The sequence below is a fragment of the Pezoporus occidentalis genome, unplaced genomic scaffold (assembly GCF_034315485.1).
Source record: "Pezoporus occidentalis ecotype Australia unplaced genomic scaffold, CSIRO_AGI_Poc_V1 ctg18, whole genome shotgun sequence".
Taxonomy (NCBI): domain Eukaryota; kingdom Metazoa; phylum Chordata; class Aves; order Psittaciformes; family Psittacidae; genus Pezoporus; species Pezoporus occidentalis.
The window spans coordinates 8,773,692-8,786,940 of record NW_026913640.1 but is presented as its reverse complement, the minus strand read 5'-3'; the positions used below and the strand labels follow the sequence as shown (position 1 = coordinate 8,786,940).

Sequence of the window (13,249 nt, the reverse complement as noted above, 5' to 3'; positions counted from 1 at the left end):
ATGAAGTTATATGGGCATAAGATTCTTTTAAATTGCATTAAGATACTGTTTTAATAGAAGCAGCAAAATACAGTCTACAGAACCTATCCACTTCTGGAGAGCTGTCCTTCAATCCTTATCTTACAAGTTTTAGCTAGGAGTTTGAATGACCTATCTCTGCAGATACAGGGAATATTTTTTCCTTTAGTTATAATAATAATGCTTTCACTATCATTTCATAAACTTTGCTGAAGATCTCTGCTTTCAAGCATATTAAACAGCAGATGTGCCAGTTTATTTGTAGCAGGATCCTATTAAGCTAGAGAGGAGTAGAGTGTGAAGCCAGAGGCGGCTTTCCTTCTGTGTGATTCTCTTACATCTCTGGACTCTGCAGTCATTTGTTTCTGATGAATGGAGTGTGGTGGCTTAGGTTTCTTTGCCATCATTACTTTCTTCTTGTGTTCTGGACTGCAGAGTGATAGCTGGAGAGGAAAAAAGGACAAAGCAAGGCCCAGTTTTACAGTGTATCATTGCAGCGCTGAATAACATCTACTTAGAAATTGTGTGAATAAAACAATTCCACAGAATATATTCCAAGACAAGGACAAACTTTTTTTGGCCTGAATATTACAGTGTATGTTGGTATTACTGTGAATACTTAGGACTCCCTCATTTTAAAGTGGGGTGGCTATCACTATGAAATCAGTAAGATTCATAATGCGATCTATGCCATGTTACTACTTTCATAGATGTATTTTTTATATCAGGAAGCTTGAAATAAGTGAGAACTTGTATTTTCTATTGGAGAATTTGAGGAAGGAAAGAAATAAAAACAGTCTCCTGCATGAATACAGTTACTAAATGGGGGGAATCAGTTGCTAGATGTCTTAGTGTGGGTCCTGAGTTTGCATTTGTTGGACTGTCAGCTTGAGAGCAAAGCTGATTTTTAAGGATGAATATGCCAAATGTTACCAGTAAAACAAAATTTATTGGCTTACTGTGATGATCTGAACTAAATCAGAGAGAGAAGGTAGTCAAAGCCACCAATAAGTAGAATGTAACTTGAATAAATATGGCACACATCTGCTAGCTGTAGCTTAGGTCTGCTTTGTGGTGCATATGAAAATAGCTGTCTGTGTTACCCAGTGAAAATAAACAGCTGACCTGGACAGAAGCTCTGTAGAAACAACCTACACTCTGTATTTTAAGGGAAAACCCAACTATTTGTCATTGATTGCTGCAGAAATAGTAGAATTCAAGAGCTAACATTGTTCAGATCTGATGTGGGGAGGAGAGGGCTAGGTCTTTAGATGGATAGAGTGGAGGTCAACAAAAAATTCCATCATCAGAGGTGATAAATTTCTCTTCTCCCTTTTCCAGGCATCCAGGCGCCACTAATTTTAACTTGTATCATAATATATCCAACTGTAAAGTAGAAAAACTAGTAGATGTACCAAATAAACTTGTTGGATGTGGAGGCCATAGTGGTTTTGATACTGGAACGTATTCAGGAAACTTCATCAACATAGATTATTTTGTTAAGCATGCAATTAGTCTTCAGAAGACAAGGGTATTATGATTTGAGAAGGAATAACCTCAGGCGCTCAGTCACAAAAGTTACTGGTATTTTTGGAAGAAACTGAACTCTCAAGGGAAAATACTGGAAAATTTCAGGTTTGTGTTTATAAGAGAAGGCTTCTACAGAAAATTAGTAGGATTTAAACAGGTGTTGAAATTTCTGCAAGAGTACTTATTTGTTCATCTTCAAACAGACTGATGGGAAAGCATGTATAAGGTCACCCACAGATACCTTTAGACTGCTTGTGATTGCCTAGCTGGAGTACTGAAGATGTCACTCCTCTGCTCACATTATTCATACCTAAGGGTTTTTTTACACATGCACATATGTATAAATTTACACGCAAACCTTGGCGCCCACATTAAAGTCTCTGGGATCAGTATTTTTGTGTAGTTTCATTCCAACTCTGTTTCTTTATATGCTTTTCTTTATTATAAAATAAATGCAATGGCCAGCTGAATCTTCCATTGCAATAAGGTATAATTAGACCAACCTATCATTTATGCTAAAGATGGTTATTAATTCTTTCATGGAGTACAGTATCCTTTCTCTGTTTCTGTCAAAAACTTTGATGCTACATGGAGGACAAACAACCTGAACGGACTAGTTGAAAGAGATTAATCTCCTCCCCCGGTGCAGAGGCTTTGGAAATTAAGATGTCCTGGTGCTTTGCCACAAGAATGCCTCATTCCAAAATACCAGTATCTAAATTAAATATGTTGTATATTGTGTATGCTAAAGCAAGAAGATGAAGTTGCTTGGAGATTTTTATGTATGTATAGTTGCATGAGTAACAATTGAGGATAGACTGTGCAAGTTTTTAATCTTGAGGAAATCTTGAAGTTACCGAGTTTTGGGGTTTTTCAATATATATCCCTTCTGAGTGTGTAATAGAATGAATCAGACTTTGGCAACCTAGCAGTGGAGCTATTTTATGATAAGTATCACCATAAGTTTTTTTTCCTCACTTGTATTTTGCATTCAGTTCATCTTTTCAATAGAACCGTTATGATTTAAATAACACAGGCTTTGTAATAATTTTGTAACATGAATTTTAATAACATTGATTTATATCCATTAGTCTGCTTCTTGGAAGGAGAAGGTTACTAAGCTGTGGAGTGACTCAGTTATCTGATGCTTGGGAGTTCCTTTCAAATAGATAACAGAGATAAAAGGCAGCTATGAAACTAGCAACTGTACTGTCATCTCGACAGTATGCTAATAAGTTTCAGGGAATTACAGTTTCTGCAAATTAAACTTAATGTAGACAACTCTGATGTTTCATCTATGTAGAGATAACCCCTTTTGAATTACTTGTAGAGGTGCCAAGTGGAAAAAAATTTAGGAAATTAAGTGATTTCAGAACTGAGAATGTCTAGGAAAGATGTATATTTAAGTTAGAGCATTGTAGACTCTAGAGTGGCGTTTTTCCAACCACTGCTGCACAGTGAATTTTTTAGTACAGTGTACTATTAAATGTTTAGTTGATTTTCAGAAATTATGTGTATGAAGATATTACAGATATTGCAAATAGCCTAAACATAGGTGTTAAATTTTATACAAGTGCTTACATGTGAATGTCTCACAACCAGCTACGGTACTACCTAAAATTTATAGCAATTACTATTGTTACTAAAAACATTAACAAACTGATTTCAAAACTGATGTGTCATACAAAGCATTGCTAAGACTTAGTTATTGTTTGTGGGCTTCTCTAGTAAGTGGAGAAGTTGATGTGCTAGCCCTGTGCCCTGAGCTGTATTCCCTGGGCAGAAGGGGGTTGACATCAGGCCTGCTTAAATCTCTTCATCACTGATGTTTGCTTTGTTATTATTAAACATAAGAGCTACAGAAACTGTTTAAACACAGCTTTTTTATGTTTTGCAATATCAACTCTGTCCTTTGAGACATATACTGATACATATTTTAAAAATAAAATGTACAGAATTTGGGCTAGCTAACAAATTTTTGAAGACAGTACAGAAGCACCCATTTTAATGAAAAATTCTGTGGCATAATTGCAACTTCCTAACTGTGTGCTGCTATGTAAGAGCACCTCAAAACTACCAAGGATTGATACGTAGTATAGAATATAGTTAGAGGAGGGGAGAAAGAGATATATTTACATGTATAATTTTGTATCACAGTTAAGTGTGTTGCATAATAAAAATCTTATGTTACAAGCTCTTGGTTTATGCTTCACAATAGTTATCTCCCTCTCTGCAGCTCTGATAGTAGCCTACCATATTAAAATAATTTGTGCTTGCTATGGGACCTATTCAGCCTTAGCCCACCATGTCAGACAGTTTGGTTTTGCTTCTGGCCACTTCCTTTGGCAGTATCCTGCTGACATAAACTGAAATACCAGCTTCCTTGTGTCTTTCTTTTGGTGCTGAGTGGGAAATCCTGGCAAAAAGGGACAAATGGCAAGCAAAGCATGTCTTAAACAGTGTAAAATGTATGCTTCATTAAAATGCCCTTTCACAATTGCAAGAGTCATGTTGTTACTGAAGCAAAGTATTCCTTTCCCACAAATCAGGTTAGTAGAAAAGTGGAAGACAACTTTGGAGGGATTTTGAGGTGCCTTAGGAAGAATATGATCTCCTTTGACTGCTGTGGGCAAAAGTTACAGTGGGACATCCCTGACACCCGTTTGAGCCATGGCAGTTTTTGTTACATTGGCACGGTGTAGTTGTTCAGTCCATGTTGTATTATTTAGTAGTCTGGTGTTAAATCTTTGAGCTGCAAATGACTATTCCAAATATTTGTGTTTTTTTACTGTAAAAGCTCAAAGATACTTTTCTGGTGATAACAGTGAGTTCAGATTGGTGATAACAATGAGATCAAATTGGAAAAGTCCCTTTTAAAATACTTAACAGGCTCCCATGCTGAAGAAGAACCAAGTGAAGGCTCTTGGCTATGCTGAAGGAAAACACAGGTCTGTGAGTTCCAGACAAACCCACATGGAAGAGCTGGAGGGCTGGTTCTTGTGGTATTCCACTTGTGAAAGAATCTGATCGTGTAGATGTAGTTGTTAATTAGTATTTGTTGGGTGCGTGTCCTCTGGAATGACTTGAAAATTTTAATTTGTTATCCTATTTTTTTTTTTTTGTACTTCCAGTGGTGTTCTTGTAGTTGAAAAAATCAAAAGATAAAATTATGCTGAGGAAGATGTTACATACTTATCTTCCTTCTGTCTTGGAGGGAGAATATTGATACTGTTAAAGTAACTTCATTTAGATTTTGAGTAGATGTTGTGCTGAATCTTGAGGGTTTTTTTGTCCATGGAGAACTAATTTATAACACGGTAAAGAATATCAAGTGAAATCCTGTGCATCGTTCAACTTAAGTGGTCCTTGTTAGATTGGCATTCTTCAGTGTTAATTCCCTTGTTGTGTCTTTCGAAGATGTTTGAGACAGTTCTCCAAGGGAAGATAACATTGACTCTTGCAGATAAGGAGTGATGACAATTTAAGATGCTGAGCTTATGAGCACAAGAAGACGGCTTATAAAGATGCTTCTTAAGAACCTGAAAGAATAATCAACTTGAAAAGATTTAAGAATAAGCAAAAACCTAGTGACTGGACAGGAGTAAGAGGGAGGAGAAAAGAAGGAGCTAGTATCTAGTATCAGAAAACATTAGGATGAACTGAGTTGCTGGGTGGAGACCTCATAGCAGCCTTCCAGTATCTGAAGGGGGGCTATAGGGATGCTGGGGAGGGACTCTTCATTAGGGACTGCAGTGACAGGACAAGGGGTAATGGGTTCAGACTTAAACAGGGGAAGTTTAGATTGGATATAAGGATGAAGTTCTTTACTGTAAGGGTGGTGAGGCACTGGAATGGGTTGCCCATTGTGAATGCTCCATCCCTGGCAGTGTTCAGGGCCAGGTTGGACAAAGCCTTGGGTGGCATGGTTTAGTGGGAAGTGTCCCTGCCCATGGCAGGGGGGTTGGAACCAGATGATCTTAAGGTCCTTTCCAACCCTAACTATTCTATGATTCTATAATAAAATAATAAAAGGTTAAGCAGAAGACAAGGAAGGAAGTGGGAGATACAGCTTCTCTGTTACACACAAAGGAAGGGGTCTGTTGTAGTGGTATTCCAAGCAGGACCCAAAATTGGATGCATTGCATCTGTTTTCCTAAGGATAGTGATGTTTATTGTCAAGCCAGAGGCAGAAGATGTTAGGAATGTGTGTATGGAAAAAAGGTGGCTATTGTGTTTGAATCAATACAGAGGGAGGCAGGAGAAAGATGTGGATGCAACGTATCTGAGAAATTTTCAAGATCTAGTTTGTGATGCTACAGGCTTGTCATATAATAGTTCTGTTGTTCTTCTCTAGATAAAGTTGTTAACAGTTGAAGTTATTACAGGATGAGAGAACAGCAAGTCTTGTGTGTAGCTTGAAGGAAGAGAAAGGTAGTTTAGTAAGTACAGCATTTCAGGGGTAAAAAACTAATTGCTTTTAGGATGGAACAGTTATTTTCTATAAAAGATATTATTCTCTGAAATAAAAAGAGACTGGTGTTGAGGACTACAGAAGTGTTTCTAGTTCAGCATTCCTTTTTTTACAGCTGCTTGATGTGTGAATGTGTGTAATTTCATGTGATTCAGGTAGGTACTACTGGTAGAATAAGATCAGGTTCTTAGTAGCTTGTGTGCACTGAGTCTGCAGGCAATCAGGTGAGGTAAGTTTCCAACCATGGGTAGCCCTGGAGAACTGGACCTGGGAATTCTTGGGTGTGCCAAAAGAAAGGAAGCTCTCTTGACCTGGAGCATGCCTGAAGTAAAGGCTTTGAGGAGCTGTGTGTTGTCCTGTCAGTAAGCCTCTGTTGCGTGCGTTCAAATCCTTATTCTCTCTACAGTTCATGTGGGGAACCAAATTTCAGGGCTGTTGGAAAGGATAGATTTTCTGTTGGGTTTTACTTGGAAGCCAGAATTCTAATAGCAAAATTAATTCATTTTTGCCTGGTTCCGAGTTGGAAAGACGTTGTCTAAAAGTGCTCCTTAATGGCCTGTCTGAGATAGTTGACTTGCAGCATGGTCTTCTGTTAGAATTTTGCTAAAGAATATAATTAATTTCTTTTGTAGCCTGAATCAGATTACCTGCATTTCTATTTTGTTTTGAAATTAAGAGCTATTTTCTCTTGAGTCATTTTAAAGCACTAGACATGTTCACCTGGTCACACTAACTTGTGTATCTCGTGTTACAGCAGAAATTGTTCTGAATATTTGGGCTCTCAGCTGTTTGTCTTAGGCAGTGCTTATACTCATGAACTTCAAGTTCACAGAGGAGTTAGGGTGACCAAACCCTCACTATTTTAGTGTTGGTACTGGAACGATCAGTCAGCCAGTGTTCTTTTTGTATTACTTTGCCACAATGTAGTCAGTCAAAGCCCACTTCACTTCTTAGTCATATCTACAAAGCCAGCATGGATACTATTGGTCTGCTGATGTAGGATTTACACTGTGAAGAGAGTTGTTTGAGCTCAGAATGTTTTGCTAAAGGTGAATATCTTTTTCCATACTTAAAAGCTTACTATTCAAATCAAAACCATAGAATTGCGATAAAAAGTTATATCCTAGGTATGCACAAAGTACCCAGGACCTAATTAAAATAATGCCGTCAAATGAAGGGCAGTTTGTTTTCTCTTTGTCTGAAGTGAGAGGATCTTGAAACAACCAAAATGCTCCCTGGTTCCACGGGTTAAGTTACCTTTTACAAAGACATAAAAAAAAGTCTGACAAAGTTTTGTTCATGATGTTGCAGAAAGAAAAGACTGTACTTCCATTTTAGAAGTCTTCACAGTTGTAACAATCTTATATCAGCATCTGAAGTTTTATAAAGATGGATTTTCTATCTTCTGTAGAGGCCTCCTTCAGTAAGAAGCCCTGCAGTCAGTGATCTATAAAACCTCCATGTTTTTCAGATGTTTAGTCTTAAGGACTTGAAGTTTGGACCTTCTGTTTCCCCTTAATGTTCACTTCTCATTATTTTCCATGAGTCACAGATGTGGGAGATGTTTGACTGTAGCATGGAGAATTTCTTATCTGGTAACTTTTTTTGAACCTAACAGTAGTATCTTCTTGAATTTTACTCCCTATAGTTTAGCAGCCAAGAATGCGAGCTTTGTCCATTCCTTTTTGTAGGCTATTTAACCAGGTGCACATAACTTACCTGAAGAGTAGTAGAGTGCTTCTATGGGTGTATAGTCTTGAAAGGTTAGTGCAACATTGAATGGCTCTTCTAAGGCACAGCTGAAGAGGAGGATACTTTGTGGTGCTGAGCTGTCTCTGGAGTTGTAAAGTGGGAAGAATCTGATGCTCCATAAAAAATACTGGCAAGAAATTTTCAGTGCTTTAATGGGTTCTTTTAACTAGTAGTTTGCCCACACTGGTGTTTTCAGGTTTACTGTTTTCTTCAGAGCAGTGTACTTAACATTTGAATTAGTTGCGCTGTAAGGATGATTGCTTGATTTGGCACTTTTCATCTGCACTGTCTGTTTTGTGTGTTAGTAATTTTCTTTATTGTTAAAGAATCAGATATATAACTAAAAAAAAGCTTAAACAGTTATTACGTACAGTCTTATTTGTACTTTAAAATTGTCTTGCTTTGACATTGCTAGCAAATATAATTTGTTAGCAAAGCTTGTAGTATCGTAAGTTAAAATTTCTCAATAACCTTTTGGTTTTGGAAGATGCTTTCTGCTGTAGCTTCCACTTTCATTCTTGTGCTTTTAGTAATTTTTAAAATGTATCAGAGTTTCACAGATATGAAATTCTACCCTAATAGACAACAGCACAAGTCACTTAACTGAAATTACTGAATCCATTTTAATTACAGTGTCTTTATACACAGCATGTTTGTTACATATTGAGTTTCGTAACGAGAAGTACAGAAGTCTGCATGTGTTAGGCTATGTGCCATAGCAGAGTGGGCACTTGGCAGACTTGAGTTCTGGTCTTTGGTGATACTGTGATATTTGGGAGATCATAAAAACAGATGCAAGTATCTCAGATTAAAGGTCTGTATAGATGTTTTCTTGTCCCTCCAGTGTTTAGTATAGACAGTTACTTCATCTTTTCATGCTGGTCTCTTCTGTAAAAATAGCACAGTAACAGAGATATATGGTACATGATTTAGGCATCACCTGATTAGACACTACATTTGAGGTAGTTTGAAATACATTATATTCTCAAAATAGCCTAAGTAATAGCTACAGTATTGATCTTTTAATGTATTAAATACCTTGAATGTCTTTTCTGATTTGCTTGAGGGAGCATCATATTGTTGAAGAATACAGCCATCATTATGGCAACCTTGAAATTACTACTGCATAGCAAATACAAAACAATCCACCAAGACCTGATGTGGAATGAAAAAATGAAAGATTCATTGCATACAAATCTACACAAATTTCATATGTAAATTCCTATCATTGCATGATTTTTCTCAGTACTGATTATTACTTGCTTTATAGTATTTTTTAAGAAGCTCCTCAGTTCTTAGGTCATCTTGTTTGTACTAGCGTTCTTAAAAATTAATGAGCTGTCTTTAAGTGGTTTGTTGTATAAATACGAATGAAATCAAAGTAAGTTGATCTTTGAAGTTAGGTATTGTTTTAGAGGATAGTGTTGTCTAGCTTAAAATTTCTGCTTGTCATCGTCTGGATATCTAGCATTCTAAGGATTTGTAACTGAGCAATATAATTCCAAGTCAATGGTTTTGCACGGGTCTGTATGAAAACTATGTGTTGGTTTTGGTTTTTTTTTGTGACTGTTTACTCAGGGATTTGACAAGCACGGATTCAAGTGTAGTGTTTTGAAAAAGATGCAGACATCACATGAACCTGTAGAGTTGTGCAGGAAAGGGATTCAGATAAAAATGTCTTGAAATATAGTCTGTTATGCAACCTGAATTTTTCTGAAGCCCCAGTTGTTAGCTGTTGTATTCATTTAATTTTCAGTATTTAACTCTTAACTGTAATATCTCTCTGTAAAAATTACTTTGTTCCTAATGTTTAAAATCTGTTTCCAGGCTGCAAGCTGCTATATAAACAAGACTTTGCAAGACGGTTAGGACTGAGATGTGTTACTTGTAATTACTGCTCACAGCTGTGCAAAAAGGGAGCAACTAAGGAACTTGATGGTGTAGTGAGAGATTTCTGCAGTGAAGAGTGCTGTAAAAAATTTCAGGACTGGTACTACAAGGCAAGTAACTCAGAATTTTTGATGAGAGCTCCACAGTTTAAAAAAACCAACAGTGCACATGTGAGGATATCTCAAGGACTGTGCAGCAAATATGGCTTACGTCAGCAAACCATTTGCTATACAATAAGCAAATGTATTAATTTTATCATTTGGGTTTTGTTAGATCTTAAGAGCAGCCTTTCTATCACCTGATTCTATTAATTCATTTGACAAGGAAGTCTTGAGTTACACAAACCCAAGAAACCACTGTGTATATTTGTTACTTCACAATCCCATTTTTTTCCCCCTCAATACCATATTTTTTCTTGTCAAAACTTCTTAAATGTGTATTCAGAATGTTGAAAGCATTGTTAATAGCAGCTGGATGATACCTTGAATTGACTGACGATAAACTAGATTAGTGCAGTTTTTCTTGTTCCTGCTTTTGCCTCCTTTTTTTTGCCTTTCCCCTCTCACAGTTTAAACTGCAGAGGCTTTGATCATTATTTTCCAGTGGAAAGGATGCCAAAGGGAAAAGCAAGACCAAATGAATTTATAATAAAAGTTTTAATGAAGCAGATGGCATCTGTTTCTATATCTCTGGGAGCTTAACTACCTTGTGAAGCACAACCAGTAAAGAGTTCATCTTAAGAGTTTTTTTGTTTTCATGTTTTAAAAGAAATAAAGGTGAAATTGGACTGGGTTTAATCTGCAATTAGTACCATGGATCAAACACTTTGCTGTGAACATCCTGGAAAGCTACATTGATAGTATCAACACAAGAACTATATTTGTGGATACAATTTGAAGAGAAAAAAAAAAAATCCAGTACAAAATTAATCATCTTAACCAAAACTCTGTACGTAGCCTGGAAGGCAGTAAAAAGCTTGAAATATTAGAGGGCTAGCTACGTCCTGTAATTCGAGATGATCTACCTACCATGAAAGAACTGAATCTGAAGAAATATCTGATACTTTGGAATGACCGGTTCTAGAAGTGTTACAGCCAGACATTGTGAAGCTTTTATTCTGAATAATATATGTAGGGTCCTGTTAGGCACTGCAGAGAGGAAACTACTGAAGACCAGCATGTGTTTCTTTTGTCTCCTGTGAAAATAGGGTAGTGACGCTCTTCTGAAGTGTTCTTAAACTTACTAAAATGTTAACTTCATACTATAATATTTAATCTGTATACCTTAACTTGGGATAGAGGGTGTAATTTATCCCTGCATAAAGTGCCTTCTGATGGAGAACTTTATTAAATTTTGATATGTTTAGACCCCTTGATGATTCATGAAGATTATCGTCTGGGGATGTGCATACCAAAATAGTTTCATGAATGTAAACTTCTAGAGAAGTTTGTGCTCTCATTCAAGTTTGAGAAGCACTTGAAAACTCTGGCTTCAGGTTGTCCTTACTTAATTGCCCATTAAGTCTGCTTAAATGCTGTTGATGCTGTGGCACAGGAAAGTTAAATTAAATTGCCTTTTCATGGCATCATGTCTAAAAAGTCTTGCTGGTAACTGGTGATTTTGATACATTTGGTGATACTGAAGTGTTAGGTATTTTTACTTTTGGTAGTGGAAATAATGTTACATGATGTTGAATTGTTGATTGTACTTTTTTCTTTTCAAATACTTCCCAACGCCTTTGTCTAATCCAGTTCTGGTTATAAAAGTTTGGGATTTATTGCATGGGGAAAACATGTAATAGGTTTTAGGAAATGATGTGTTTTACTGACATTTTTTTTTTTTCTTTACATTCTTGCTGATAATTTCTCCCTGTTTTATAAAAGTCACTCCAGATATCTGTGATTTGGAAGTGCAGTGTTAGCTGATGTTCTTACCTAGACATAGCTAGATAGTGATTGAAGTGTAGGAAGACAGAATAGATATAGACCCCTTCCTGAATTTGTACTCCATTTGCTGTTTTGTGTGTTAGCGTCTTAAAAGCATAGTCACATATGTTTGAGCTTTGTCTCATTTATGCAATGTCCAGTGTTACTTTGGAGTTTCAATGAATGTATACATAAAGCAAAATAAGTAATAATAACCTAGTAATGTTTTAACACAATCATTGTGTTCATTAAACAAGTGTTTGTTTCCATCTTTTTTGTCTACTTTTTTTATGGACACATCTTTCTCATGTAGTATTATCTGGAAGATATCTTAACTTTTAAAAATAATTATTATGGGAGAACCTCCCTAAATGCCAAAATTCTCTTCTCAAAAAGCCAGAAGAAGGTAGGAGTGGCAGAAGCACAGCAGACTGTTAAGTCTGATGTGCTTCTAATACTTCTAGTTATCTGTAAGTGTTTTTCAAAACTAATACGAGGGATTGGAATGTAAAAGGAATAGTTCAGTCTTAATCACCTGTTGGGTGACAGCTACAGTTACCAGTTGGTGCCAAGTTCTGAAGAAGTTTCTACTCTATGGTGTCCATGCACCTCTAAGACAAGCTTAAATTTTTGGTGTCTTGAGGTTAGCTTGCTAAGTTTAGAGCTCTTCCTGTAAACTTCAATTGCATGCCATGGTTTGGATGTTAATCTGGAAAATGCTTGGGAATATTCAATATAAATATTTCAGTAGCCTGATGGTTTGGCAGTTTCAATCGTTTGATGTTATTTATACTAGAGCATTAAAAGGACCTTCAAAAAAGAGTATGCAGATCTGAGAACAGCACAGAAATATGTTTCTTGAAATATACATTGTGAAACTTTGCTGAAAATACTGCAGCTGAAGTGCACTTTCAGGTTATTCAAGGCTGCAGTGAAGTATTGATTGGACTGAGCATATACAGAAATGACTGTATTCAGTGGAGGTCATATGTCTTCTGCACAGACTAAGTAGGAGTTGGGGAACTACAGTCATAGGCATAGGCATAGAAAAATTATTGTGGCTGGTGAGATTAAATAGCAGTGATTGTCAACAGCAGTAAAATCTGAAACAATGGACCCAGCATTTATCTAAATCGTAAAGGCAGCAAGGCAAACTTGTTGAATTTGTCTTGTCCAAATTTTGCTATTGTATAGTTAGCATCTCAATTTCAAGTAGGTGCTGTTTCAGAACAGTTGATTGGCTTTCTCTTAAAATCATTCACTCTCTGGAAGTATCTCTTGTTTCCTATTTATTGTGGATTGAACTCAGAATAGACAGCTAAGATGAGGTCAAATAATTAGCAGTCCAGCCCATCGGAGAATGTTGGGTCATTAGAGGATTAAAAATGTAAATAACCCCCCCCATGTTTAGTGCTCTCTGTATAAACGCTCTATGGATGTATAAGCACTCTATAGGCAGGCAGTAACAGCCTCACGCTCACAGGCCCTTGTTCTCATGGGAGACTTCAACCACCCTGATATCTGTTGGAGGGATGGTACAGCCCAGAAAAAGCAATCCAGGAGGTTCCTTGGTTGTGTGGAAGATGACTTCTGCAAGTAATAGAGGAGCCGACAAGGAGAGGTGCCATGCTTGACCTCATGCTCACGAACAGGGAAGGGGTCG

General features: G+C 36.8%; 1 protein-coding gene across 14 annotated transcripts in view; it reads left to right on the top strand.

Moving 5' to 3' along the window:
* Positions 1 to 13,249, top strand: part of ZMYM2 (zinc finger MYM-type containing 2) — an 86,884-nt gene that overhangs the window by 50,824 nt on the left and 22,811 nt on the right. For all 14 annotated transcript variants that reach the window (XM_062615267.1, XM_062615266.1, XM_062615256.1 and 11 more), the window contains one exon: positions 9,599 to 9,771. In XM_062615267.1, coding sequence (XP_062471251.1) covers positions 9,599 to 9,771 — 173 coding nt within the window. The remainder of the gene's footprint in view (positions 1 to 9,598; positions 9,772 to 13,249) is intronic.